Below are 26,088 nucleotides of genomic sequence, written 5' to 3'. Positions count from 1 at the left end.
CTAGCATGATTACACTTTGCATACGAAAAATCGTGTACTGTCAGCTTAGAAGTTGTTTGACCCAAATCATATGTAACAAATTATATGCACAAATGATTTTCGTTCGATTTAGAGATTATACTTGTTACGCCTCTTCCTTTGATCCATCATTTTTTGGATCTATGTGTAAAATTACTATTAATGCATTTATTATATTGAATTTGAGGATAGACGTTTTTTTATATGTAGAATTACTTACATATGTGTCGCATTATTCTGTATTTGTCGATTTCATTGATTTGCAGTATAAAAAAGCAAATTATGTGTTTATATTTTCATCTTTGAATAATTTTTGAATCTATTCTATATTTTTTGTTGGCCTAGCAAATATCAAGATAAAATGTAGTATAATGTACGAATACATCAGTAAGTAAAAACGCGCACATGGTTAGCACAATAAAAAAAATTAATAGTTTCTAGATGGACGATAACAATTTAAAAAATGTACCATAAATATTTATTCAAAGACATTTTCCATAAGAGCGTAGTTATTTTGCTATAATGCTTTAAGAGAGGCCGACTGATAAGCATGCATAATTTTCATGTTGAATAAAAAATAAGTTGGAATACTTGCATCGTATCGATATAGCGAGTGGATCATAGGTTATTGGCATCAGTTAGAGCCATTACCTCGACAATGATAAGTGAACAATATAAGAATGATATCGCATATGCGATGACTCCTTTTAAATTGATTACATGGCTTATCGGTGTATGGCCACTTCAAGTTTATAATATTTATTCGCTATTACGTTGTGTTTTCGGCATTTGTTGTGCGGTAAGTATCCTTTTGTAACTCAAAGATTACTGACACACATAATTCGTGTTCGAGGACAACGAATATTTTCTATATTGATATTGGAATACTTTGGAGAAAGCGTTGTAACGATGAACATGTCAAGACTATATACCTTGAATTCTTGATAACATCATGTGATGAATGGCTTTTGTCAGATATAATAATGATATATGAGTTATAAATCAACATGATTATAAGTCATTAAAAATTCTAATATTAAGAAAAATTCCCTTCGAAATTTTATAATCTATTTATTTATTTTTTTAATTATGTGTAAAAATAATATGATTTTTTAAAAGAATTTAAAGAAATAATATACTTGCACTACACTGTTTATATAATAGTATTTCATGTGTACCAGCAGCAAGATATTCCGTGTATCTATATGCAAATCTGTTAGTTGAGAATATCTTAAATTATCAATTTCAATAACGGAATCAATCGAATTCTTAACATACTTAATCAATAATTTAGTTCTTTATACAAAGTATTTTTATTTTTGCTCGTGTTCTATAAGTAGAAATATTACGACTTAAAGTTTCAATGTAAAAATATTTCTTTAAAAAGCATCACACAGTGGGTACATACGGTCAAACTTATCGTTGTTGTATAATACTCGCTACTAACATATCTAAAACATATGTTCCACGATCTAATCGTGCAAAACGTGCACTTATTCGCCAGTTTTCATTAATTAATCTTTTAATAATTATTGTTGAAATTGCAAAATGGTTGACAGATCCTTTTGTTTACTGCACTTTACCCGTTCAAAAACATTGGTTTATCTTTATAATCTTTATAAGCAATGTGCACACATACATACAAACATTTATATATAATTGTTATAATAAATGCAAATTATTTGGTAATGGTTAGTTTAGTTTCCTATATAAAAATAAAATTAAGAAAATTGCGCCACTAGGATGTACAACTAGGACAAAAATTTATTTATTTTAGAAACATTTTAACTAAAAAAAGCTATATTTTATGATACAAATTAGTTTAACTAATTTTTATAAAAATATTAATATCAAAGTTTAAAAACTTTTTCAAAAATTAAGCTTAAAAACTATTACAAAATTAGAAAATACATATAAATTTTAATTAAAAATACTTTGCATTAATATGTTAAATAATAAAGTAGGAAAATTAATAGCATCAGTTTATGAAAAATTAAAATAATCATTACGCGAAATATCTTGTTTTTAATATAACAATTTTTTGAAATATGAAGTAATACTGTTTTGTTTATATTAAAATGACATGGTGTACATACACTATTACTTGGCGCATTTTTTTGTCAAAAATAAGTGTTTAGTTATATAAAAATAAATGTCACATAAGCTCTAAATAATACTAAAATTTTGTTTTTTATATTTTATATTTAGAAATATATTTTATATTTATAAAATGAGAGAGAGAGAGAGAGAAAGAGAGAGAGAGAGAGAGAGAGAGAGAGAGAGAGAAAAATTGAGCTAGAATGGAGAAGCGAAAAAGATGTGAAACGCGAGTGAAAAAATAGCATTTGCCATTTAAATAGAATATATAGTAACAAAAATTCATTAAGTTAGTAGTACAATATATTCTTCCTAAGCACGCAACATCATGTATGAAGAAATGTCAATCAACAGATTCTATTTGTGGTTTTGCCTTCCATGGAGCTATACTTTGGCTGTACTGACATAGAGAAGAATATAGACTGTCTGACACTAATTTGTTGCGGATTGCTCGGTGTACTGAAAATGACATGGTTCCGTATTAATACAAATAGTTTAATTATCAATTATAATTCTGCTTTAAATGATTATCTAACGATAGACAATATAAAAGAGCGCGACATCATGCGAAAACATGCTTTCATAGGAAAGATTTTTTGCTCTTCTTTATTGGCTTTTACTTACTTTAGTTGTCTAATGTATGGGGTAAATTCTTTCATGAATTACAATCAAGATAATCGCATTAACATAACGAATAGAGATACAATATTGAAATATCCAATTCCATCGAAATGTGTTCTGGAATATTTCAATTTTCCAACGAGCATGTTTAAAATCTACTGTCTCATCGAAATTGTTATACTAGTCACAGCAGCGACAGCAAATCTTGGTAATATTTACTTAATTTATATGTATAATTCATATTTTAATCAATAGTACAAATGTAAACAAAAGTTTATTATTTTTCGTATATAAATGTGTTTATTAATTTTATTAATATTATTTATTTTTTCTTGACTATGGAAAGCATTACAAAGATGCTATATTTTGTATGGTTCTATATAACAAACTATTTCGTTAATATATTTCAAAATCTTCCAATTCTCCTAATCATGCATAATAAATTAGATGGTACAATCTTTTTTTTTATTAAACAATGTAAAAATAGTTATATATGACAGCTTTAACGTGTTTTTTAACTGCTTATTTAAAAGAAACTTTAAGTTTTTAAAAAACTTGCGGCTTATACAAAAAATATTATGATTCAAATATATGTATATTAAACGTAAAAAAAATATTAATTGTTTTTTTTGTGATACATAAATTTTAATTAAGAAAATTTAGCTTTAATTACAATAGAATAATAAATATAAATGTGTATTTCAATGCAATAAGTTAATTCGCCACATAAATGCATTTTTTAAAGGTAACGACGTATTGTTTCTCAACATTACATTGCATATTTGCGGTCAAGTTAACATTCTGAGGCTCCGTTTCATGAACTTCGATGTTACAAGTCCACGAATATATGATCGTTTCAATGCGTTAATTCAAAGACATTGTTACCTGATAATGCTAGCCAGAAAACTTACCGATTTAATCAGTTTTGTTTTGCTAATAGAACTATTTCTAATCGGCATATTAATATGTATAATTGGTGACTATTATATATGACACTTACGATTGTTCAGCGAAATATGTAAATTACATATTTATAAAAAAGGTTTACATTCAACTAATAAATATTCTTTTCAGGATTTCAGCTCATCCTCGCATTGAAGGTCAATGATATCGTTATGATAGGAAAAAGTGTAATAACATTAAGTGGCTTCCTAATACAACTAACGTTATTTAGCTCTATCGGGAATTATCTGAAATCTGAAATGGAGGATATAGGACTCTCTATTTATCAAAGTGCTTGGTACAGTTTTCCTAGGAAATTGACAAGAAACGTTATCTTTATTCTTATGCAGGTAAAATCTCCAGTCATGCTTCAGGCTGGAAGCTTTATCATTATCAATTTACCAACCTATGTAAGCATTTTAAAAACCTCTTTTTCGTATATATCTGTACTTCGTATAATGGTCGGAGTATGAAATATACGATGGAAATGATAGAGTTCTGTGCAAACTGTATATACATATATGATATGTTCGAAATAATATAATATATTATTTTAAAATAAAAATACATGAAAAAGTATGTTAAAAAGTTTATTAAAACGCCACGTTAATAAGCTTTATTCACAATCTGTTTATATCTCATCCTATTTTCCTGCAATATCAATAATATCATGAATTTAAATTAATGTTACATTCTACTAATTTCATTATTCTTTCCTTTTGTGAAATTGCGGCCATGATTGTCAGATTGGTGGAATAACAAAGCAAGATCTTTTGTTTGTTAATAACGGTATTAATAAACAACTGAGAGAAAAAATTGAGAGAAAAGTATCGAACGGTGGAATTAATCGAATAATGGAACAACACGAATCTTCTTTGCAATTTGGAACTATGACATAAAAGAATAGTTCTTTGAAGAGGATAAGGAATATTGTTGATAAAACTTAAGGACGTGGCACATGATGTGATTTTTCCTGTTCAAGTCGCATGCAAAACGCCTGACAATCATATTGGTCGAATTGTTAGAAATTTTGAGCGGTGCGTGCTGCTGTGTTTACTAACATTGATGGTAATTCTGATGCTATTTTTCTTGTATGTTTTATATTGACTGCAATTATGATCAATCATATATTATATATTATATTTATTATTAATCTCTTATTCTGTATCAATCGTATATTACAATTATTATTAATTCATTATTGTGTAAAAAGTTTTCTATCCTCTATTATTCTAAAAGAATTTATAAAACTTTATTAATGAAGATTTGTAGAGTTAAAAAATTTGTTATATCCATCTTATGTATATATCACATATCATGTATGTATATATCATATGTATATTGTTAATTTTGAAATGATAAAATATTATTGTATATTGTATATATATAAATATTATATCTCTAAAAATAACGGAGATATTCCAGGTGGACAGAGTTATCGGTCTACCCTGTATATGGGTATATTTAAAAGATTAATAAGTCTTTCATGTAAAACACAAATATTGAAATTATGCTAATAAGAACTAAACCCAGGATAATAATATGTTAGATCATAACTATAATTTGTATCACATTTTTTTGTATTAAATTTAAAAAACATACGAAAGTATTTATATCAAAGTAGATAAATAAATTTACATAAAGAAAGCAAATAGATTTTTATTTATTCTTAAAAGACTTTCAAAAAATTTTAACCTGCCATGTTAATTTATGTTTATGAAGCCAAAACCAACAACGTTTTTGCTATAACAGTATGAACTGTAATCACACACACAATAAAGTATCGTATAAAGAATCTCTCAAAAAAACTTGCACCATAACTTACATCGTGCTTTGCGAATTTAATTATCATATATGATTAAATATTATTGTAATAAACTAGCAATAAAACACACTAGAAAAATAGCACTAAAACTATTATAAAAAACGTGTCAGCATGCGTCGTACAAAATTTCTAGCAACTCGACTAACATGATTACTACACCTTGCATACGAAAAATCGGGTACTGTTAGCTTAGAAGTTGTTTGACCCAAATCATATGTAACAAATTATATACACAAATAATTCTCGTTCAATTTAGAGATTATAGTTGTTACGTCTCTTCCTTCGATCCATCATTCTCCGGATCTACGTGTAAAATTACTATTAATGCATTTATTATATTGAATTTGAGGATAGACATTTTGTTATATGTAGAATTACTTACATATGTGTCGCATTATTCTGTATTTTTCTCAATTTTATTGATTTGCAGTATAAAAAAGCAAGTTATGTATTTATATCTTCATTTTTGAACAATTTTGAATTTTCTATTCCACATTGTTTGTTAGCCTATCGACTATCAAAATAAAATGTAGTATAATGTACGAGTACATCAGTAAAAACGCGCACATGGCTTAGCACAATAAAAAAAATAGTTGCTAGATGGACGATAAAAATTTGGAAAATGTACCATAAATATTTATTCAAAGACATTTTCCATAAGATCGTAGTTATTTTGCTATAATGCTTTAAGAGAGGCCGACTGATAAGCATGCATAATTTTCATGTTGAATAAAAAATAAGTTGGAATACTTGTATCGATATAGCGAGTGGGTTATTGGTATAGGTTATTGGTATAGGTTATCAGTTAGAGCCATTATTTCGACAATGACAAGTGAGCAATATAAAAATGATATCGCATATGCGATGACTCCTTTTAAATTGATTACATGGCTTATCGGTGTATGGCCACTTCAAGTTTATGATATTTATTCGCTATTACGTTGTGTCTTCGGCATTTGTTGTGCGGTAAGTATCCTTTGTAATTCAAAGATTACTGACACACACAATTCGCGTACAAGGACAACGAATATTTTTTATATTGATATTGGAATACTTTGGAGAAAGCTATGTATGTTTTTTTTTAAATTATGTGTAAAAATGATACGATTTTTTAAAAGAATTAAGAGAAATAATATGGGACTTGCACTACATTGTTCATATAATAGTATTTCACGTGTAGCAGCAGCAAGGTATTCTGTGTATCTATATGCAAATCTGCTAGTTGAGAATATCTTAGATTTATATACGATTTTATATACGATTTTAATAACGGAATCAATCGAATTCTTAACATACTTCATCAATAATTTAGTTCTTTATATAAAGTATTTTTATTTTTGCTCGTGTTGTATAAGCAGAAATATTATGACTTAAAGTTTCAATGTGAAAATATTTCTTTAAAAAGCATCACACAGTGAGTACATGCGGCCAAACTTATCGTTGTCGTATAATACTCGCCACTAACATATCTAAAACATATGTTCAACGTCTATATGATCTAGTCGATATGATCTAGTCATGCAAAACGTGCATTTATTCGCCAGTTTTTATTAATTAATCTTTTAATAATTATTGTGGAAATTGCAAAATGGTTGACAGTACCTTTGGTTTACTGCACTTTACCCGTTCAAAAGCGTTGGTTTATCCTTACAATCTTTATATAAGCAATCTGCACACATACATACAAACATTTATATATAATTGTTATAATAAATGCAAATTATTTGATAATGGTTATTTTTGTTTCCTATATAAAAATAAAATTATAAAAAAATTGCGTCACTAGGATGTACAACTAGGACAAAAATTTATTTATTTTAGAAACATTTTAACTAAAAAAAGCTATATTTTATGATACAAAATAGTTGTAATTTTTATAAAAATATCAATATCAAAGTTTAAAAATTTTATAAAAAATTAAGCCTAAAAACTATTAGAAAATAAGAAATTATATATAAATTTTAATTCAAAATATTTTACACTAATATGCTGAATAATAAATTAAGGAAATTATCAGCAGTATCAATTTATGAAAAATTAAAATAACCATTACGCAAAACATCTTGTTTTTAATATAACAATTTTTTGAAATATAAAGTAATACTGTTTTGTTTATATTAAAATGACATTTATTATATAATAATATTCTCTATTTGGACAAAAAAATAGCGCCAGTACACACGCTAATTGTTGAAAATATATATTTATGTAAAGAAATTGTTACAAAATGGTGTACATACACTATTATTTGGCGCCATTTTTAATTTTTATATCAAAAATAAGTTTTTAATTATATAAAAATAAATGTCATATAAGCTATAAATAATACTATATTTTGTTTTTTACATTTTATATTTAGAAAGAAATTTTCTACCTGTTATTTTCATAAGATATGTTATTATATATTTTTTCAATAATACATAATTTAGCAACATTTAAAAAAAATTGAGATTACATAAAAGAATTAAATATATTAAATTTATAAATATATTATAATTATTTTTATAATATTTTCCATAAAGTAATGTGGATAAAAGTGCTTTTTATATTGTATTTTATAAAGTAAGAGGAAGAGAGAGAGAGAGAAAGAAAAAGAGAGAAAAGGAAAGAGGGAGAGAATGGGAAAAAGAAAATCATGTGAGACGCGAGTGCGAAAATAGCATTTCCATTTAAATAGAATATATAATAATAAAAATTCATTGAGATAGTGAGATATATTCTTTCTACGCATGCAACATCATGTATGGGGAAATGTCAATCAATAGATCCTATTTGTGATTTTGCCCTCCATGGAGCTATATATGGGCTGTACTGACATGGAGGAGAATATAGACTGTCTGGCACTAATTTGTTGCGGATTGCTCGGTGTACTGAAGACGATATGGTTCCGCATTAATGCAAACAGTTTAATTATCAATTATAACTCTGCTCTAAACGATTATCTAACGATTAACAATATAAAGGAGCGCGACATCATGCGAAAACATGCTTTCATAGGAAGGATTCTTTGTTTTTCCTTTGTGGTCTTTACTTACTTTAGTTGTCTAATATATGGGGTAACTCCTTTCTTGAATTCTAATCAAGATAATTTTATTAACATAACGAATAGAGATACGGTATTGAAATATGCAATGCCATCGAGATGCGCTCTGGAATATTTCAATTTTCCAACGAGCATGTATAGAATCTACTGTCTCATCGAAGTTGTTATACTAGTCATAGCAGCTACAACAAATCTTGGTAATATTTACCTAATTTATATGTTTAATATTTTAATCAATATTATAAATGTAAATAAGAGTTTATTCTTCTTTGTATATAAAAATGTTTATAAATTTTATTAATATTATTCATTTTTTTTGGCTATGGAACATTTAAAGACGCTACAGTTTGCATGATTTTATATGGCAAATTATTCCATTGATATATTTTACAACCTTCTAGTTCTCCTAATCATGCATAGTAAATTATATGATAGAATCATTCTTTTTTTATTAAACAATGTAAAAATGATTATATATGACTGCATTAACGTGTGTACTGCTTGTTTAAAAGAAACTTTAAAACTTCCATCTTATGCAAAAAATATTGTTTCAAATATATGTATATTAGACATAAGAAAAATATTATACGTATATTAGACATAAAAAAAATATTATTTATTATTTTTTGCGATGAATATCTTTTAATTACAAACATTAACTTTAATTACAATAAAATAATAAATATAAATATGTATTTTAATGAAATAAGTTAATTCGGCACATGAATGTATTTTTCAAAGGTAACGACTTATTGTTTCTCAACATTACATTGCATATTTGCGGTCAAGTTAAGATTCTAAGGCTTCGTTTTATGAACTTTGATGTTACAAGTCCACAAATATATGATCGTTTCAATGCGCTAATTCAAAGACATTGTTACTTGATAATGCTAGCCAGACAACTTACCGATTTGATCAGTTTTGTATTGTTAATAGAATTATTTATTATCAGCGTTTTAATATGTATAATGGGTGACTATTATGACACTTATAATTGTTCAGCAAAACACGTAAATTACATATTTGTAAAAAAGATTTACATTCAACTAACAAATATTCTTTTCAGGATTTCAGGTCATTCTCGCATTGAAAATCAATGATATCGTTATGATAGGAAAGAGTTCAATAACATTAAGTGCTTTCCTGGTACAACTAACGTTATTTAGTTCTATTGGAAATTATCTGAAATCTGAAATGGAGGAGATAGGACTCTCTATTTATCAAAGTGCTTGGCATAGTTTTCCTAGGAAATTGGCAAGAAACGTTATCTTCATTCTTATGCAGGTAAAATTTCCAGTTGTGCTGCAGGCTGGAAATTTTATCGTTATCAATTTGCCAACCTATGTAAGCATTTTAAAAACCTCTTTTTCGTATATATCTATACTTCGCATAATGGTCGGAGTATGAAATATAAAATGAAAATGATAAAGTTCTATGCAAACTGTATATGATATGTTCGAAATAATATGATATATGGTTTTAAAATAAAAGTACATGAAAAAGTATTTATTAAAATGTCACGTAAATAAACTTTATCTATGTATAATCTGTTTATATTTAATCCAATTTTATGCAATATCAATAATATCATAAACTTAAATTAATGTTACATTCTACTAATTCCATTATTCCTTCCTTTTGTGAAATTACGTCCATGATCGTCGGATTGATGATAAAGAAATATCGTTCGATAAGTGATTCTCGTTCAATTTCGAGATTATAGATGTAGCGCCTCTTTATTCGATCCATTATTCTCCGGATCTGTGTGTAAAATTGCTATTAATGCATTATTATATTGAATTTGAGGACAAGCATTTTTTGATACGTAGAATTACTTACATATGTGTCGCATTATTCTGTATTTGCCGATTTGTTGATTTGCAGTATAAAAAAGCAAATTATATGTGTTTATATTTTCATCTTTGAATAATTTTTGAATCTATTTCTATATTTTTTCTTGGCCTAGTAAATATTGAATAAAGTGGTACAATATGCTAAAATGTACTACAATGTGCGAGTATATAAATAAGCAAAATGCGCATATAATTTATTATTCCGTTCAACAAAAAAAATATAGTTGCTTGATAAACGAAAACAACTTAGAAAAAATTGTACTGTATAAATTTTTACTCAACGACAATTTTACATAAAACGTAGTTACGCTCCCCCTTACTTATAATGCTTTAAGAGTATAGAGACTGATAAACATGTATACTTATCATGTTGAATAAAAAATGAGATGATGACTTGCGTTGCATCGATATAGCAACCGGATCATCGGTTATTGGCATCAGTTAAAATCATTATATCGACAATGGCAAGAGAACGATGGAAGGATGATATCGCATACGCGATGACCCCTTTCAAAATAATTACGTGGCCTATCGGCATATGGCCATTTCAAATTTATAATATTTATTCGCTGTTGCGTAGTGCCTTAGGCACATGTTGTGCGGTAAGTATCTTTTGAAACTCAAAGATTATGTATACACTCAAAGATTAGACACATATGTATATACACACAATTCACGATCGTACGAAGACGACGAAGAATATTTTCAACATCGAAATTGCAATGTTCTGAAAAACTTCGGCATAACGATAGAGATAACAAGATTTTGCGGTTCTTGATAATGCATATCATAGCTTTTGCTAGCAGTAACAATTTAGATGAGTTGTAAAGCAGCACGATTGTAAGTCGTTAAACAATTTTAACAATAATAAAGATTTCTTTTTTTTATAATTTATAAAAAAAAGAAATCTTTATTATTGTTAATTTTTATTATTGTTACTTTATTATTGTTACTTTTTTTTATGTTTTTTTAATTATGTATAAAATGATACGATATTTTTCACGAAATATCATGTACTACGTTACTTTTTTCACGGTTCCAATATAACACTCGTATGTGAAACAAAATAAAATCTGACATAAAATGTCACATAAATTCTAAATAATATTGAATTTCATCTTTTTATGTTTTTTATATTTAAAAAAAATGTTTTCTATTTATACAAATTTTATTACACGCATATATTATTTTAGTAATTTACATTTTTATTATACTATTTAAGGACTTCATAAAATTAAATATATAAATAATAAATATACAAATATACGATTATATGTACAATGCTTTGCATTTATAAAAAAGTAAAAAAAAAATACTTTATTTATATCATATTTTATAGAGTGAAAGACTGAGAGAGGAAGAGAAAAAGAAATTTAAAGAATTTAAGAATTAAAAGAATTATAAGAATGAGAAAATAGGATTCGCACTTTAATAAAATATTTATTAGTAAAAATTTATTGAGTAGAGAGTAAGACATATTTTTTTTGAGCTTAAAACATCATGTATGAAAAAATGTCAATCAACAGAGCCTAATTGTGATCTTGCCTTCCATGGAACTTCATATGGGCTGTACTGATGTAGAACAGAATATAACATGTTTAACAATAATATGTTGTGGGTTGCTCGGTATGCTGAAGATGGGATGGTTCCGCATTTATGCAAAAAATTTAATTGATAATTACAACTCAGCTCTAAACGATTATTTGACGATTAAGAACACAAAGGAGCGCGACATCATGAGAACACATGCCTTTATAGGAAGGTTTCTATGCTGTTCCATGTTGGGTTTTAGTTATTTTGGTTGCGTAATATATGGGGTAACTCCTTTCTTTTACAATCCAGATAATCGCATTAACATAACGAATAGAGATACGATATTGAAATATCCAATTCCATCGAGATGCGTTTTGGAATATTTCAATGTTCCAACGGGCATGTATAAAATCTCCTGTCTCGTCCAAGCTGTTATATTAACTATAGCAGCTACAGCAAATTTTGGTAATATTTACTTATGTTTTGATATTAGAAATAAAAATTGTTGTATTTAAAAGTTTAGTCTACATACACATAAATAAACTAATTTTACTAATTATTATTTTTTTACTAATTTTATTAATATTATACATTTCTTTTTGATTAAAAACATTGTAAAGGTGCTAAAGTTTGCGTGACGACAAACCATTTCATTGATTTCATGCTTCAAAATTTTCCAGTTTTCCTGATCAGACATAATAGATCAGGTAGCGGATTTTTTTAAACGATATCTATAAAAATAATTATATATAATAGCTTTAACGTGTATCAATACTATTCCTTTAAAGAAAAATTTTTAAAAAACTTTTACGCCTTATGCAATGCGTTATAATATAAGAACAATATTATATAATATAAGAACAATAATATAAGAACAATAATAATATAAGAACAATATTATTTTGTTATATTTTGTGATACATATCAGAAATGGGATCAAATTCAATATACATTTAAAAATCCAAGTCTAGTCCAATAATTAAATTTTATTTTCTAGAATTTGATTAATACTCTTAAAAAATAATATTTCTTATATTGTACTTGTAAAATAATCGATAGCAAAAAAATTATATTAAAATGTTGGAATAAATACTCGCACGATTCAAAATGTATTTATAAGCACTTTTTAAAGAATCAAAAAAATCAAGACCTAAAGACTCGAATTTTTTACAAGTAACATTCAAACTTTATGATTAAAAAATCAGTTTATAAAACCTGTCAACTTCAAGTATATTTTTAAAATATTGTTTCTAAAGTAATTATAGTGTTCGAAAACGTGCAAATTCGAATTTATTAGTAAAACATTTTATCCCATCGGTAATATATATTTTTAATTACAAAAATTAATTTATATGCAATAGAATAATAAATTCTGTGTTGTATATCAATGTAATAACTTAAATTCGTTCATCGATGCATTTTTAAAGGTAACGACGGGTTGTTTCTCAACATTACATTGCATGTTTGCGGTCAAATAAACATTCTGAGGATCCATTTTATCAATTTTGATGTCTCAAGTCCGCAAATCTACGATCGCTTTAACGCATTAATTCTAAGACACCAAAACCTAATAACGCTGGCCAGAGAACTTGCCGATCTGATCAGTTTCGTATTGCTCATAGAATTATTCATTATCAGCATATTATTATGCATAACGGGTAAATATAATATTATGATTATTCGGGAAAATATGTAAGTTACACATTTATAAAAAAAAGATTTACATTCAACAAACAAATGTATATATTTTTCAGGATTTCAATTTATATTCGCGTTAAAAGTTAATAACACTGTAATGATAGGAAAGAGTTTAATGGCATTGAGTCTCTTTCTGATACAACTAACATTGTATAGTTTTATCGGGAATTATCTGAAATCTGAAATGGAAGAGATAGGACTCTCTATTTATCAAAGTGCATGGTATAGTTTCCCTAAAAAATTGACAAGAAACGTAATTTTCATTCTTATGCAGACAAAATCCCCAGTCATGTTGCAGGCTGGAAATTACATTGTAATCAATTTGTCCACTTATGTGAACATTTTAAAAACCTCTTTTTCGTATTTGTCTGTACTTCGTATAATAGTCGGAGTGTGAAGTATAAAGAAGTGAGAATGAAGAAGTCTGTAAATATTTGATAAGTTTAAAATAGAAACCATATAATACCTTCAAAATAGAATAAAGAAGTGTTTATTAAAAAGCCAAGTAAATAAACTTATTATCCATATAAGTTCTTGTACCAAATAAGTATTTCCTATCAAAATCAATAATATGCACATATCTGAATTTTTTTTTACTATTAATATATTTTTATATTGAAATTAAAGATAAATTTTCAATAATTACCTACTTGTGTCGCGTAAGTGTCTATCAGTTAATTTTTGTTGGCTTGTAGAATAAAAAAAATTATTTATTCATATTTTCACATCTGAACAAATTGACTTTATACGACTTATTGTTAGCCAAACGAATATCGTGGTAAATATAGTGTGTATATAAATAAGCAAAATATATATAAGTCTGCTCAACAAAAAAGTAGTCGCTCGCAAGAGATGACAACAATTTGGAAAATGTATTATAAGTTTTTATTCAACGACATTTTCCATAAAAACACAATTATTTGTATTAATGGTTTAAAAGAGATAAATTGATAAGCATGCATACTTTTCATGTTGAATAAAAAATGAATTAGAATACTTGTGTCGTGTCGATATAGCGATTAGATCATCAGTTATTGGCATTAGTTAGAGCCATTGTATCGACAATGACAAGTAAACAATAGAATGATACAATTATGGCTCTGTTCTGAACGATTATCTGGCGATTGACAATACAAAAGATCGTGATATTATGAGAAGACATGCTTTTATAGGAAGGATTCTTTCTTGCTTCATGTTGGACTTTTCATACCTTAGTTACCTAATATATGGAATAATTCCATTCCTTTTGGATTATGATCAAGGTAATGGAATTAACATAATGAATGAGGATATAATATTGATGTATGCACTGCCATCAAGGTGTACTCTGGAATATTTCAATATTCCAAGATGTATGTATAAAATTTTCTATTTCGTCGAAAGTGTTATAATGATACTGGCGAGTATAACTAATTTTGGTAATATTGATTTAATTTTCTGTGTGTATTTTGTGTGTTATCCGATATTTCTTGGAAACAAAAATTTTCTTAATAGTTTATTATTTTACATATACAGATTGTCTCACAACCTTTGTACAATACTCAAATAGCATACTCTAGAGATAAAATGGAGTCAAAGATTCTAATACGAAAATATTGATGCTGCAATAGTTTTTGAATTATAAACGATTAAAGTTTGGCAATGATGTTGCGTAGAATTCACGCGTTCGAGCTTGTAACTACATTTATACACGTACCGATCTGTCATTTGTTATTGATTTTTTCATGATTCTACACAGCTGATTTTATCGTTTCTTATATGCGTTTATTATTAATTAATATAATAAATTGTAATTAATATACAAAAAACTTTCTTTTTTAAATAAGAATTTAAATAATCGATTAAGTATTATATTTAAACAGAATTATAAAATGTTTTCACATATTTGAAAAATTAGATACATTTCTTTTTAATCTAATATTTGTAGGAATCTATTTTCATTACAAATTAAAATAAAAAATCAACCATGCCGTAAAATCAATATCACCTGACATGAAAAAATCAATAATAGCTGATCAGTACATGTAAAGCCCCTTGCACAATGCTAGGCAACAGGCAATAGAAATAAGGAATAGAAATTATTCACTAATAAATACGCGGAACAGAAAATACTCACCAATAGGAGCAGAGAATAAATACTCTTTCTGTTCTTATTGACTGTTGCCTATCATTGTGCAAGGTGTTTAAGTGTACTTATGGAGCTGAATGCACGAGTTCTGTGCGATATCATGGGAAAACTTTCATCTCTTATAAAAAAGCTGTTGCAGCCTTAACATTTACGTATTAAACTTTTTGATTCTATTTTATCTCTACCGTATACTATTAAAGTATTTTACGGAAGTGATGGGACATCCTTCATAATTTTATTAAGTTTATTCTTATGAAACTCTTATACCAATTTTATTATTATAATATTATATATAAAGTGCAATTTTTTACTGATTATGCGACATTGCATAAGAGCGAAAGTACTGTATTGTGAAAGTGGTATAAGATGTGAGATCTGTTGTCAATTCAAGGGTAAAAGTGGTTACATGGAAAGCGGAAAGATTCGGGTTTGATTCCTAATTAAGTCATTTGTGTCATATCACCAATATATCAGAAGAGTCAACCCAAATAGTAACATAATCTTTCTTATATTCTTTTCTCATTAGAATTAAGTAAATTTTTTTAGCTATTTAAATTAATCAATGTTTGTCGATTTTCTATTCTATTATTTTCTAAATCCAATGACTTATTTTTTTTTTGCTATAGTAGATAAAATTATCGATTCTATTAACTTTCTTCGCACATACTTTCACAACCCATTTAATTTACGTTTATTAAAAAGAAAAAAGAATAAAATTGTAATTCAGTTAAAATCTAAGAGTTTAATATTAAAATCACTCCGTACTATCGTAACACCCGCGAAACAAATAAACAAACACACACACACACACACATATACGCACATGCAAAAGTTTAATAATAAATTTATTACTAGAATAAAATCATGTATATGAATTAAAAAATATTTTTTAGAATAAATTCAAAAATTTTTTAAAAATAATTATCTATTCACTAATTCGTTTTCATTCTAAGATCGCACGAAGATTCGTTCTCCGTAAAAGAGATGAGATTCTCTTCTTATCAAAAAGAAACTTAGTGTATATTCGATACAACAACATAATTGTGATTCAAATAGTCATTTACCGGTCTTCAAGTCTGAGAATTTATTCAACATGAATTATATTCAAAGTATCTAATTTTGAAGTTATAATTGTGATCTTCTTTCGATCCATATTTCTCCTGGTTCTAAACGTAAAATTATTATTAAACTATTATTATTGCAATTATTATATTGAATCTTAGGACAGACATTTTCAAATATAAAAAGTTACTTACGCTATATGTCACGTAATTGTTTATTTGTTAATTTTACTGTTCCGTAATATAAAAAAATAAGTTATTTGTTTTTCATTTTTGACACGGATTGAATTTATACTATATTTATACTATATTTATACTATATTTATACTATATTTATACTATATTTATTGTTAGACACACGAATATCGATTAAAATGTAGTACAATGTGCTAAAATATAATGCAATGTGCGTATATACATAAGTAAGCAAAACACGCACATGATTCTGTCCAACAAAAGAAATATAGTTGCTTGATTGACGGCAACAATTTAGAATTGTACCATATAAATTTTTACTCAAAGATAATTTTATATCAAAACGTAGTTACGCTCTCATTTAGTTATCATACTTTAAGAGTATAGAGAAGCATGTATACTTATAAGCATGTATACTGATAAGCATGTATACTTATCATGTTGAATAAAAAATGAGATAAAGTACTTGCGTTGCATCGATATAGCAAGCGGATCATTGGTTATTGGCATCAGTTAAAGTCATTACATCGACAATGGCAAGAGAACGATGGAAGGATGATATCGCATACGCGATGACCCCTTTCAAAATAATTACGTGGCCTATCGGCATATGGCCACTTCAAATCCATAATGCTTATTCGCTGTTGCGTAGTATCTTAAGCACTTGTTGTGCAGTAAGTATCTTTTGAAATTCATAGATCATATATACACTTAGAGATCAGACATACATACACACAATTCGCGATCGTACGAAGACGACGAAAAATATTTTCAACATTGATATTGCAACGTTCTGAAAAAACTTCGGCATAACGTTGGAGATAACAAGATTTTGCAATTCTTGATAATGCATATCATAGCTTTTGCAATCTGTAACAATTTAAATAAGTTGTAAATCAGCACGATTATAAGTCGTTGAAAAATTTTAACAATAATAAAGATTTCTTTTTTTTATAATTTACATGTTTTTTTAAATTATGTATAAAATGATAGGATATTTTTCACTAAATATCATGTACTACATAACTCATTTCATGGTTCCAATATAACAATTGTATGTGAAACAAAATAAATAATCTGATAAAATGTTACATAAATTCTAAGTAATTAAATTTCGTTTTTTATGTGTTTCATATTTTAAAGAGAAAAAATTTTCTATTTATACAAATATTATTACACGCATATATTATTTTAGTATATAATTTACATTTTCATTATAATATTTAAATATTTCATAAAATTAAATGTATAAAAAGTAAATATACGATTATATGTATTGCATTTATAAATAAGTCCGAAAAAATACTTTATTTATATCATATTTTATAGAGTGAAAGACAGAGAGAGAAAGAGAAAAAGAAATTTAAAAAATTTAAGAAAAATATAGAATGGGAAAATAGAATTTACATTTTAATAGAATATTTATTAATAAAACTATTATTGAGTTAGGAGTGAAATATTTTTTTTTGAGCTTAAAACATCATGTATGGGAAAATGTCAATCAACAGAGCCTAGCTGTGATCTTGCCTTCCATGGAACTATATATGGGCTGTACTGATGTAGACCAGAATATAGCAAGTCTAACAATAATAAGTTGTGGATTGCTCGGTGTGCTAAAGATGGCATGGTTCCGCATTTATGCAAAAAATTTAATTGATAATTACAACTCTGCTCTTAATGATTATCTAACGATTGAGAACACAAAGGAGCGTGATATCATGAGAAAACATGCCTTTATAGGAAGATTTCTTTGCTGTTCTATGTGTGGCTTTTGTTATTTTGGTTGCGTAATGTATGGAATAATTCCGCTTTTGGATTACGATAAAAATAATCAGATTAAAAACGAGAATATGATATTGGAATATGGACTGCCATCAAGATGCGCTCTGGAATATTTTAATTTTCCAACAAGCATGTATGAAATCTCCTGCTTATTCGAAACTGTTATAATGATACTAGCGGCTACAGCCAATGTTGGTAATATTTACTTATGTTTCGATTATACATATAGATTCGAAATAAAAATTTTTGTATTCAAAAGTTTAATTAAAAAGTTTATTATTAATTTACTAATTTTATTAATATTATGCACTTTTTTTGATTGAAAACATTGTAAAAGTGATAAAGCTTGCATGATTTTACGACAAACCATTTCATTAATTTTATGTTTTAAAATCTACCAGTTTTCCTGATCAGATATAATAGATTAGATAACAGATTTTTTTTGCACTGCAATATAATAAACATTAAATAAAAACAATATTATTTATTTATATTTTGTGATACATATCAGAGATAGGTCAAGTTCAATATACTTTTAAAAATCCAAGTCTAGTCCAATAATCAAATTTTCTAGGATTTGATTAATACTGTTAAAAAATAATATTTTTTATATTGCACTTGTAAAGTAATCGAATGCAGAAAAATTATATTCAAATGTTGGAATGAATACTCGCACGATTCAAAATGTATTGTATTTATAAGCAATTTTAAAGAATCGAGAAAATCAAGTCGTAAAGAATCGAATTTTTTACAAGTAGCATTCAAACTTTATGATTTAAAAAATCAATCTATAAAACTGTCAACTTTTTTTTTTCAAGTATATTTTTAAAATATTGTGTCTAAAGTAATTATAGAGCGTTCTAAAACAAATTCGAATTTATTAGTAAGACATTTTATCCCATCGATAAAATATATTTTTAATTACAAAAATAAATCTATATGCAATAGGATAATAAATACTGTGTTGTATATCAATGCAATAACTTAAATTCGTTTATGGATCCATTTTTTAAAGGTAACGACGGGTTGTTTCTCAACATTACATTGCATATTTGCGGTCAAATAAACATTTTGAGGATCCAATTTATCAATTTTGATGTCACAAGCCCGCGAATCTATGATCGTTTCAACGCATTAATTGTAAGACATCAAAACCTAATAACACTGGCCAGAGAACTTGCCGATCTGATCAGTTTCATATTGCTCATAGAATTATTCATTATCAGCATATTATTATGCATAACGGGTAAATATAATATTATGATTATTCGGGAAAATATGTAAGTTAAACATTTATAAAAAAAGATTTACATTCAGCAGACAAATATATATTCTTTTCAGGATTTCAACTTATCTTCGCGTTGGAAGTCAGTAACACCGTAATGATAGGAAAGAGTTTAATGGCATTGAGTGTCTTTTTGATACAACTAACATTGTATAGTTTTATCGGGAATTATCTGAAATCTGAAATGGAAGAGATAGGACTCTCTATTTATCAAAGTGCTTGGTATAATTTTCCTACAAAATTGGCAAGAAACGTAATTTTTATTCTTATGCAGACAAAATCCCCAGTCATGTTGCAGGCTGGAAATTACATTGTAATCAATTTGTCCACTTATGTGAACATTTTAAAAACCTCTTTTTCGTATTTGTCTGTACTTCGTATAATAGTCGGAGTGTGAAGTATAAAGTGAGAATGAAGAAATCTGTAAATATTTAATAAGTTTAAAATAGAAACCATATAAGACTTTCAAAATAAAATGAAGAAGTGTTTATGTTTAGAAATGTTTAAAAGCCAAGTAAATAAACTTATTATCCATATAAGTTCTTGTACCAAATAAATATTTCCTATCAAAATTAATAATATGCACATATCTGAATTTTTTTTACTATTAATATATTTTTATATTGAAATTGAAGAATTGAATTTTCAATAATTATCTACTTGTGTCGCATAAGTGTCTATCAGTTAATTTTTGTTGGCTTGTGGAATTAAAAAAAAATTATTTATTCATATTTTCACATCTGAACAAATTGACTTTATACGACTTATTGTTAGCCAAACGAATATCGAGATAAATATAGTATGCATATATATAAGCAAAACATACATAAGTCTGCTCAACAAAAAAAGTAGTTACTCGCAAGAGACAATTTGAAAAATGTGTTATAAATTTTTATTCAACGACATTTTCCATTTCCCAAAAACAGTTATTTGCATTAATGGTTTAAGAGAGATAGGCTGAGAGGTATGCATTTCATGTTGAATAAAAAATGAGTTGGCATACCTGCGTCGATATAGCAAGTGGATCATGAGTTATTGACATCAGTTAGAGTCATTATGTCGACAATGGCAATTGAACAATGGAAGCACGATATGGTACATGCGATGACTCCTTTCAAATTGATTACATGGCCTATCGGTGTATGGCCCCTTCAAGTTTATAACATTTATTCATTGTTACGTTGTGCCTTAGCTACTTTTTGTGCGGTAAGTATCTTTTGGAACTCGAAGATCATTGACATATTCGCGATTGTTTGAAGACAACACGGAGTATATTACTTACGTTGATATTGCAACTCTCTGGAGAAAATTTCGATATAACGATGAGCAAGATTTTATATTTTGAATTTTGGATATTGTATATGGTGAAAAGATTTTGTCAGCTGTAACATTTTAGATGAGTTATAAATCAGCACGATTGTAAGTCACACATTAAAAAATTATAAAAAGAAATATTTTTTTTAAGTTTCATGATTTATATATTTTTTCTTAAACATGTATAAAAATATTATGATTCTTTTCACGAAATATCATGATAGAAGCATGCACTACATTATTTATTTCATGATTCTAGTATAATGATCGTATATGGAATAATATAATTATATATAATGTCATTTAAATTCTTAATAATATTAAATTTTGTTATATTTTGATGTGTTTCATATTTTGAAGGAAAGAAATTTTTTATTTACACAAATTTTGTCAAATATTGGAATTAACATATACATATACATTTTTGTGTTGTTTTTATGTCTAGAGATTGTGACATAAAATTGTATATACAATATACAAATAATAAATATACAATTACATTGTTATATATATGTAGTGCTTTGCATTTATAAATTAATTTGAAAAAAAACCTTTTTTCATACCGTCTTTTATAGAATGAAAAGGAAAGAAAAAGTTGTGAAAAATTGTGCGAAAAGAAGCATGAAATTCAGAAAGTAGCATTCGCATTTTAATAGAATATTTATTAGTAAAAATTATTGAGTTAGGAATGAAATATATTCTTTTGAGCACGGAATATTATATATGCGACATATATCAACAGAGCCTAATTGTGATCTTGCCTTCCATGGAGTTATACATGGGCTGTACTGACATAGAGGAGAATATAGACTGTCTGACACTAATCTGTTGTGGATTGCTCGGTGTACTGAAGACGACATGGTTCCGCATTTATGCAAATAGTTTAATTATCAATTACAACTCTGCTCTAAACGATTATCTAACGATTGACAATATAAAGGAGCGCGACATTATGCGAAAACATTCTTTCGTAGGAAGAATTCTTTGCCTTTCCTTACTAGTCTTTACTTACTTTAGTTGTCTAATATATGGGGTAACTCCTTTTTTGAATTACAATCAAGATAATTTTATTAACATAACGAATGAAGATACAGTATCGAAATATGCAATACCATCGAGATGCGCTCTGGAATATTTCAATTTTCCAACGAGCTTATATAAAATCTCCTGTCTCATCGAAGCTGTTATACTAATCATAGCAGCTACAACAAATCTTGGTAATATTTATCTAATTTACATGTTTATTTTATTCAATATTATAAATGTAAACGAAAGTTTACTATTCTTCATACATATATATGTTTACTAGTTTTATTAATATTATGCATCTTTTTTCTTGGATATGGAAAACTTTGCAAAGACGCCACAGTGTGCATGATTTTATATGACAAATTATTCCATTAATATATTTTAAAACCTTCCAGTTCTCCTAATTATGCATAATAAATTAGATGGTAGAATCTTTTTTTTAATTAAACAATGTAGAAATTATTATATATGACAGCTTTAACGTGTTTCGTTACTGCTTATTTAAAAGAAACTTTAAATTTTTAGAAAACTTGCGCCTATACAAAAAATATTATGTTTCAAATATATGTATATTAGACGTAAAAAAAATATTATTTGTAATATTATTATTTGTGATACATATCTTTTAACTACAAAAATTAGCTTTAATTACAATAGAATAATAAATATAAATGTGTATTTTAATGCAATAAGTTAATCGGTACATGAATGCACTTTCTAAAGGTAACGACGCATTGTTTCTCAATATTACATTGCATGTTTGTGGTCAAGTGAACATTCTGAGACTCCATTTCATGAACTTTGATGTCACAAGTCCACGAATATATGATCGTTTCAACGTGCTAATTCAAAGACATTGTTACCTGATAATGCTAGTTAGAGAACTTGCCGATTTAATCAGTTTTGTATTGCTAATAGAACTATTTATTATCAGCATATTAATATGTATAATGGGTGACTATTATTATGACACTTATGATTGTTCAGCAAAACATGTAAATTACACATTTATAAAGAAATACATTTACATTCGACTAACAAATATTCTTTTTAGGATTTCAGGTCATCCTCGCATTGACAGTCAATGATATAGTTATGATAGGAAAGAGTTTAATGACACTGAGCGCCTTCCTGATACAATTAACGTTATATAGTTTTATCGGGAATTATCTGAAATCTGAAATGGAAGAGATAGGGATTTCTATTTATCAAAGTGCTTGGTACAGTTTTCCTAGAAAATTGGCAAGAAACGTAATCTTTATTCTTATGCAAACAAAATCTCCAGTTGCGTTACAGGCTGGAAATTTCATCGTAGTCAATCTGTCAACTTATGTGAGCATTTTAAAGACTTCTTTCTCATATTTGTCTGTACTTCGTATAATGCTCGAAGTGTGAAAAGTAAGATGTAATTAAACAAAATACTTAAAAACTGTAAACATTTTATACTTTCGACATAGTATGATATAATGATTTTAAAATGGAAAAGACATAAAAATACAAATAAAATATCAAAAAATGTTTACTGAAATGCCACGTCAATATATTTATCACTCACATTAATCTATTTGTTCCAAATCAACTTTTCCTATACAAAATCAATAATATATATATATATATATATATATATATATATATATATGTAATATATATACAATTATTATTCAAACAATTATTAAAATAAATTTGTTAACAGATATTTTCGGATATATAAAATTTACTTGTGTCGCGTAATTTTCCATCAATTAATTTTGTTGGTATATAAAATAATAAAAACAATATTTATTTACTCATATTTTCATCTTTGAACAAATTGAATTTATCCTACTTATAGTTAGCCAAATCAAGATATAGCAAGATAGCGAGATAAAGTACTTGTACTATAATGTACATATACAGGTAAGCTAAACGCATGACCTCGCTCAACAAAAAATATATTTGCTCGACAGTAACAATTTAGAAAAATTGTGTCATATAAATTTTTACTCGATGACAATTTTACGTAAAAGAGTGGTTATTTGCATTTAGCCATAATGCTTTAAAAGAGATAGACCGATAACCATATATACCTTAAGTTAAATATTCTATGACACGTTGAATAATAAACGAGTTGGAATATACAGGGTGTTTCATAAATGGTGGGCAAAATTTCAGGAATGGATTCCTCATGCTTAGAGAAGAAAAAAAAAGTTAATCAACATAGGTTCGGAAATTATTAGTTTTTGCGTTATTAAGATTTTTGTAATACAAAATTTTGTCTTATTTCTCGTCTTAGAAGTATATGGGGAAATCAATAGATCCTAGTTGTGATCCTAGTTGTGATCTTGCCTTCTATGGAAATGTTCTTGGATTGTACTGACGTAAACCAAAATATAAACTGTCTGATAATGATCTGTGCCGGAATGCTCTGTGTGCTGAAGATAATATGGTTTCAAATTTGTCCAAATAGTTTAATTATTAATTACAATTCTGCTCTGAACGATTATCTGACTATTTATGACACAAAGGAGCAAATTTTTATTAATATCAATTTATATTTATTATTAATTTCTTAATTAATTATTCTTAAAATATAGTTCTTCAAATTAAATTCTCTAATTATCTAATTTTACAGTGTATAGACACACATTCCTATTTTACATTTATTTTATTATCCTTTGAGATGTCCTTTACAGCTAATAAAATATGAACCTCGTGAAAGCATCATATTTTATCAATCCATCGCAATCCAATAATAAAGATAATATTCACAAGTTGAACATAGAATTTGCAAGAACGAACTTCGATCAGAGTAGTTGTTGTAAACTGTCCAATTTATACAACTACTATAATGTCTTCGCGTGTTCTTTGAAACGATGATATCATATATGTCTTTTCCCCTCGTGAAAATAATGGCCCTTGCGAAAAAAGATGGTATTCACGATCATGCAACGGAGTTTAAGCAATATTTATAAAAATATATTAGCAGGCAAGAAAAAGGGATTATAGAAACATGTTGCAGCCAACAAATATGATGATATCAATTTTGCAAGAATTTATATATCTAAAATACTCATAAAATATTTTTCTAAATATTTCTTGAATTTCTTAAATGTATATTTATTTACAATATAAAATTTATGCATTACTTGTAGTTAGATAAATAGATAGATTCAACAAAATGTATATGTTAATTTGAAGGTTTATTATGGAATATTAAGATACTAGAAGACATTTCATAAATATGTTTTATTGTTTCTATCTTCTCATTTATTATATACGTTAACTATATTTCCTACGATAATTTTAAAGGATCATTATTAGTTAATGATTTTCAGCTTCCTATTTATGAAGTTATTGGAAATCATCGTGATGTCCAATACAAGCATTGGAACTATATTATTTTTCATGTACACAGTAATTTTGACGCTAAAAAATTTCCATATTATTGATAATTAAAGAAAACTTGCTAGAAGTATGATTGACGTTATTATCAACAATTGATTGTTCGCGAAGAATGATGAATTTTATAAGATCACATGAATAATCATATGAAAAAACATGCATTTAAATCCACAATATTTACTCCGATGATACTATATTCAGGTTTCATATGCACTGCAATTTATATATTGGTCATATTCTTAAATGTAAAACAAAGATTTTTGCAAGACACATATATATCAGA

General features: G+C 26.8%; 4 protein-coding genes across 5 annotated transcripts; all 4 read left to right on the top strand.

Annotated features, from left to right (window-relative positions):
* The first annotated feature begins 668 nt into the window (after positions 1 to 668).
* LOC109610025 (odorant receptor 13a-like) lies at positions 669 to 4,772 on the top strand. 2 transcript variants are annotated; one of them, XM_020027686.2, is made up of 6 exons: positions 669 to 817; positions 2,470 to 2,588; positions 2,745 to 2,944; positions 3,482 to 3,712; positions 3,811 to 4,028; positions 4,425 to 4,772. In XM_020027686.2, exons 1-6 carry the CDS (start codon positions 677 to 679, stop codon positions 4,575 to 4,577), a joined length of 1,062 nt encoding a protein of 353 aa, XP_019883245.2. In that variant the 5' UTR covers positions 669 to 676; the 3' UTR covers positions 4,578 to 4,772. The 2 variants fall into 2 exon arrangements, with proteins under 2 accessions (XP_019883245.2, XP_019883244.2); XM_020027685.2 differs by lacking the exon at positions 4,425 to 4,772 and having other exon boundaries at positions 2,470 to 2,944; positions 3,811 to 4,189.
* A 1,556-nt stretch (positions 4,773 to 6,328) lies between these two features.
* Positions 6,329 to 9,970, top strand: LOC109610020 (odorant receptor 13a-like). The gene is made up of 4 exons (XM_020027679.2): positions 6,329 to 6,469; positions 8,269 to 8,743; positions 9,288 to 9,518; positions 9,613 to 9,970. Exons 1-4 carry the CDS (start codon positions 6,329 to 6,331, stop codon positions 9,951 to 9,953), a joined length of 1,188 nt encoding a protein of 395 aa, XP_019883238.2. The 3' UTR covers positions 9,954 to 9,970.
* An 889-nt stretch (positions 9,971 to 10,859) lies between these two features.
* On the top strand, positions 10,860 to 20,589 carry LOC105251727. The gene is made up of 8 exons (XM_025409843.1): positions 10,860 to 11,001; positions 11,926 to 12,397; positions 13,360 to 13,590; positions 13,687 to 14,021; positions 17,500 to 17,688; positions 18,523 to 18,991; positions 19,812 to 20,042; positions 20,138 to 20,589. The coding sequence occupies exons 1-8, from the start codon at positions 10,861 to 10,863 to the stop codon at positions 20,476 to 20,478; spliced, it is 2,409 nt and encodes an 802-aa protein (XP_025265628.1). The 5' UTR covers position 10,860; the 3' UTR covers positions 20,479 to 20,589.
* Positions 20,590 to 21,145: 556 nt separating this feature from the next.
* On the top strand, positions 21,146 to 23,901 carry LOC109610026 (odorant receptor 13a-like). The gene is made up of 4 exons (XM_020027687.2): positions 21,146 to 21,287; positions 22,138 to 22,612; positions 23,148 to 23,378; positions 23,479 to 23,901. The coding sequence occupies exons 1-4, from the start codon at positions 21,147 to 21,149 to the stop codon at positions 23,817 to 23,819; spliced, it is 1,188 nt and encodes a 395-aa protein (XP_019883246.2). The 5' UTR covers position 21,146; the 3' UTR covers positions 23,820 to 23,901.
* The last annotated feature ends 2,187 nt before the right edge of the window (positions 23,902 to 26,088 follow it).

Source organism: Camponotus floridanus, unplaced genomic scaffold (genome assembly GCF_003227725.1).
Source record: "Camponotus floridanus strain SB8 unplaced genomic scaffold, Cflo_v7.5 scaffold29, whole genome shotgun sequence".
NCBI lineage: Eukaryota > Metazoa > Arthropoda > Insecta > Hymenoptera > Formicidae > Camponotus > Camponotus floridanus.
The sequence above is the reverse complement of the archived record's forward strand: the minus strand, read 5'-3'. Positions and strand labels throughout refer to the sequence as shown.

Excerpts from the sequence above, each read along its gene's own strand:
- LOC109610026 (XM_020027687.2), top strand. The coding sequence starts at position 21,147 with ATGGCAATTGAACAATGGAAGCACGATATGGTACATGCGATGACTCCT. Across the intron at positions 22,613-23,147 it reads AGCAGCTACAACAAATCTTG|GTAACGACGCATTGTTTCTC; the intron begins GTAATATTTATC and ends CACTTTCTAAAG. Across the intron at positions 23,379-23,478 it reads CATATTAATATGTATAATGG|GATTTCAGGTCATCCTCGCA; the intron begins GTGACTATTATT and ends TATTCTTTTTAG.
- LOC109610025 (XM_020027685.2), top strand. The coding sequence starts at position 677 with ATGATAAGTGAACAATATAAGAATGATATCGCATATGCGATGACTCCT. Across the intron at positions 818-2,469 it reads TTTTCGGCATTTGTTGTGCG|ATTCTATTTGTGGTTTTGCC; the intron begins GTAAGTATCCTT and ends GTCAATCAACAG. Across the intron at positions 2,945-3,481 it reads AGCAGCGACAGCAAATCTTG|GTAACGACGTATTGTTTCTC; the intron begins GTAATATTTACT and ends CATTTTTTAAAG.
- LOC105251727 (XM_025409843.1), top strand. The coding sequence starts at position 10,861 with ATGGCAAGAGAACGATGGAAGGATGATATCGCATACGCGATGACCCCT. Across the intron at positions 18,992-19,811 it reads AGCGGCTACAGCCAATGTTG|GTAACGACGGGTTGTTTCTC; the intron begins GTAATATTTACT and ends CATTTTTTAAAG. Across the intron at positions 20,043-20,137 it reads CATATTATTATGCATAACGG|GATTTCAACTTATCTTCGCG; the intron begins GTAAATATAATA and ends TATTCTTTTCAG.
- LOC109610020 (XM_020027679.2), top strand. The coding sequence starts at position 6,329 with ATGACAAGTGAGCAATATAAAAATGATATCGCATATGCGATGACTCCT. Across the intron at positions 6,470-8,268 it reads TCTTCGGCATTTGTTGTGCG|ATCCTATTTGTGATTTTGCC; the intron begins GTAAGTATCCTT and ends GTCAATCAATAG. Across the intron at positions 9,519-9,612 it reads CGTTTTAATATGTATAATGG|GATTTCAGGTCATTCTCGCA; the intron begins GTGACTATTATG and ends TATTCTTTTCAG.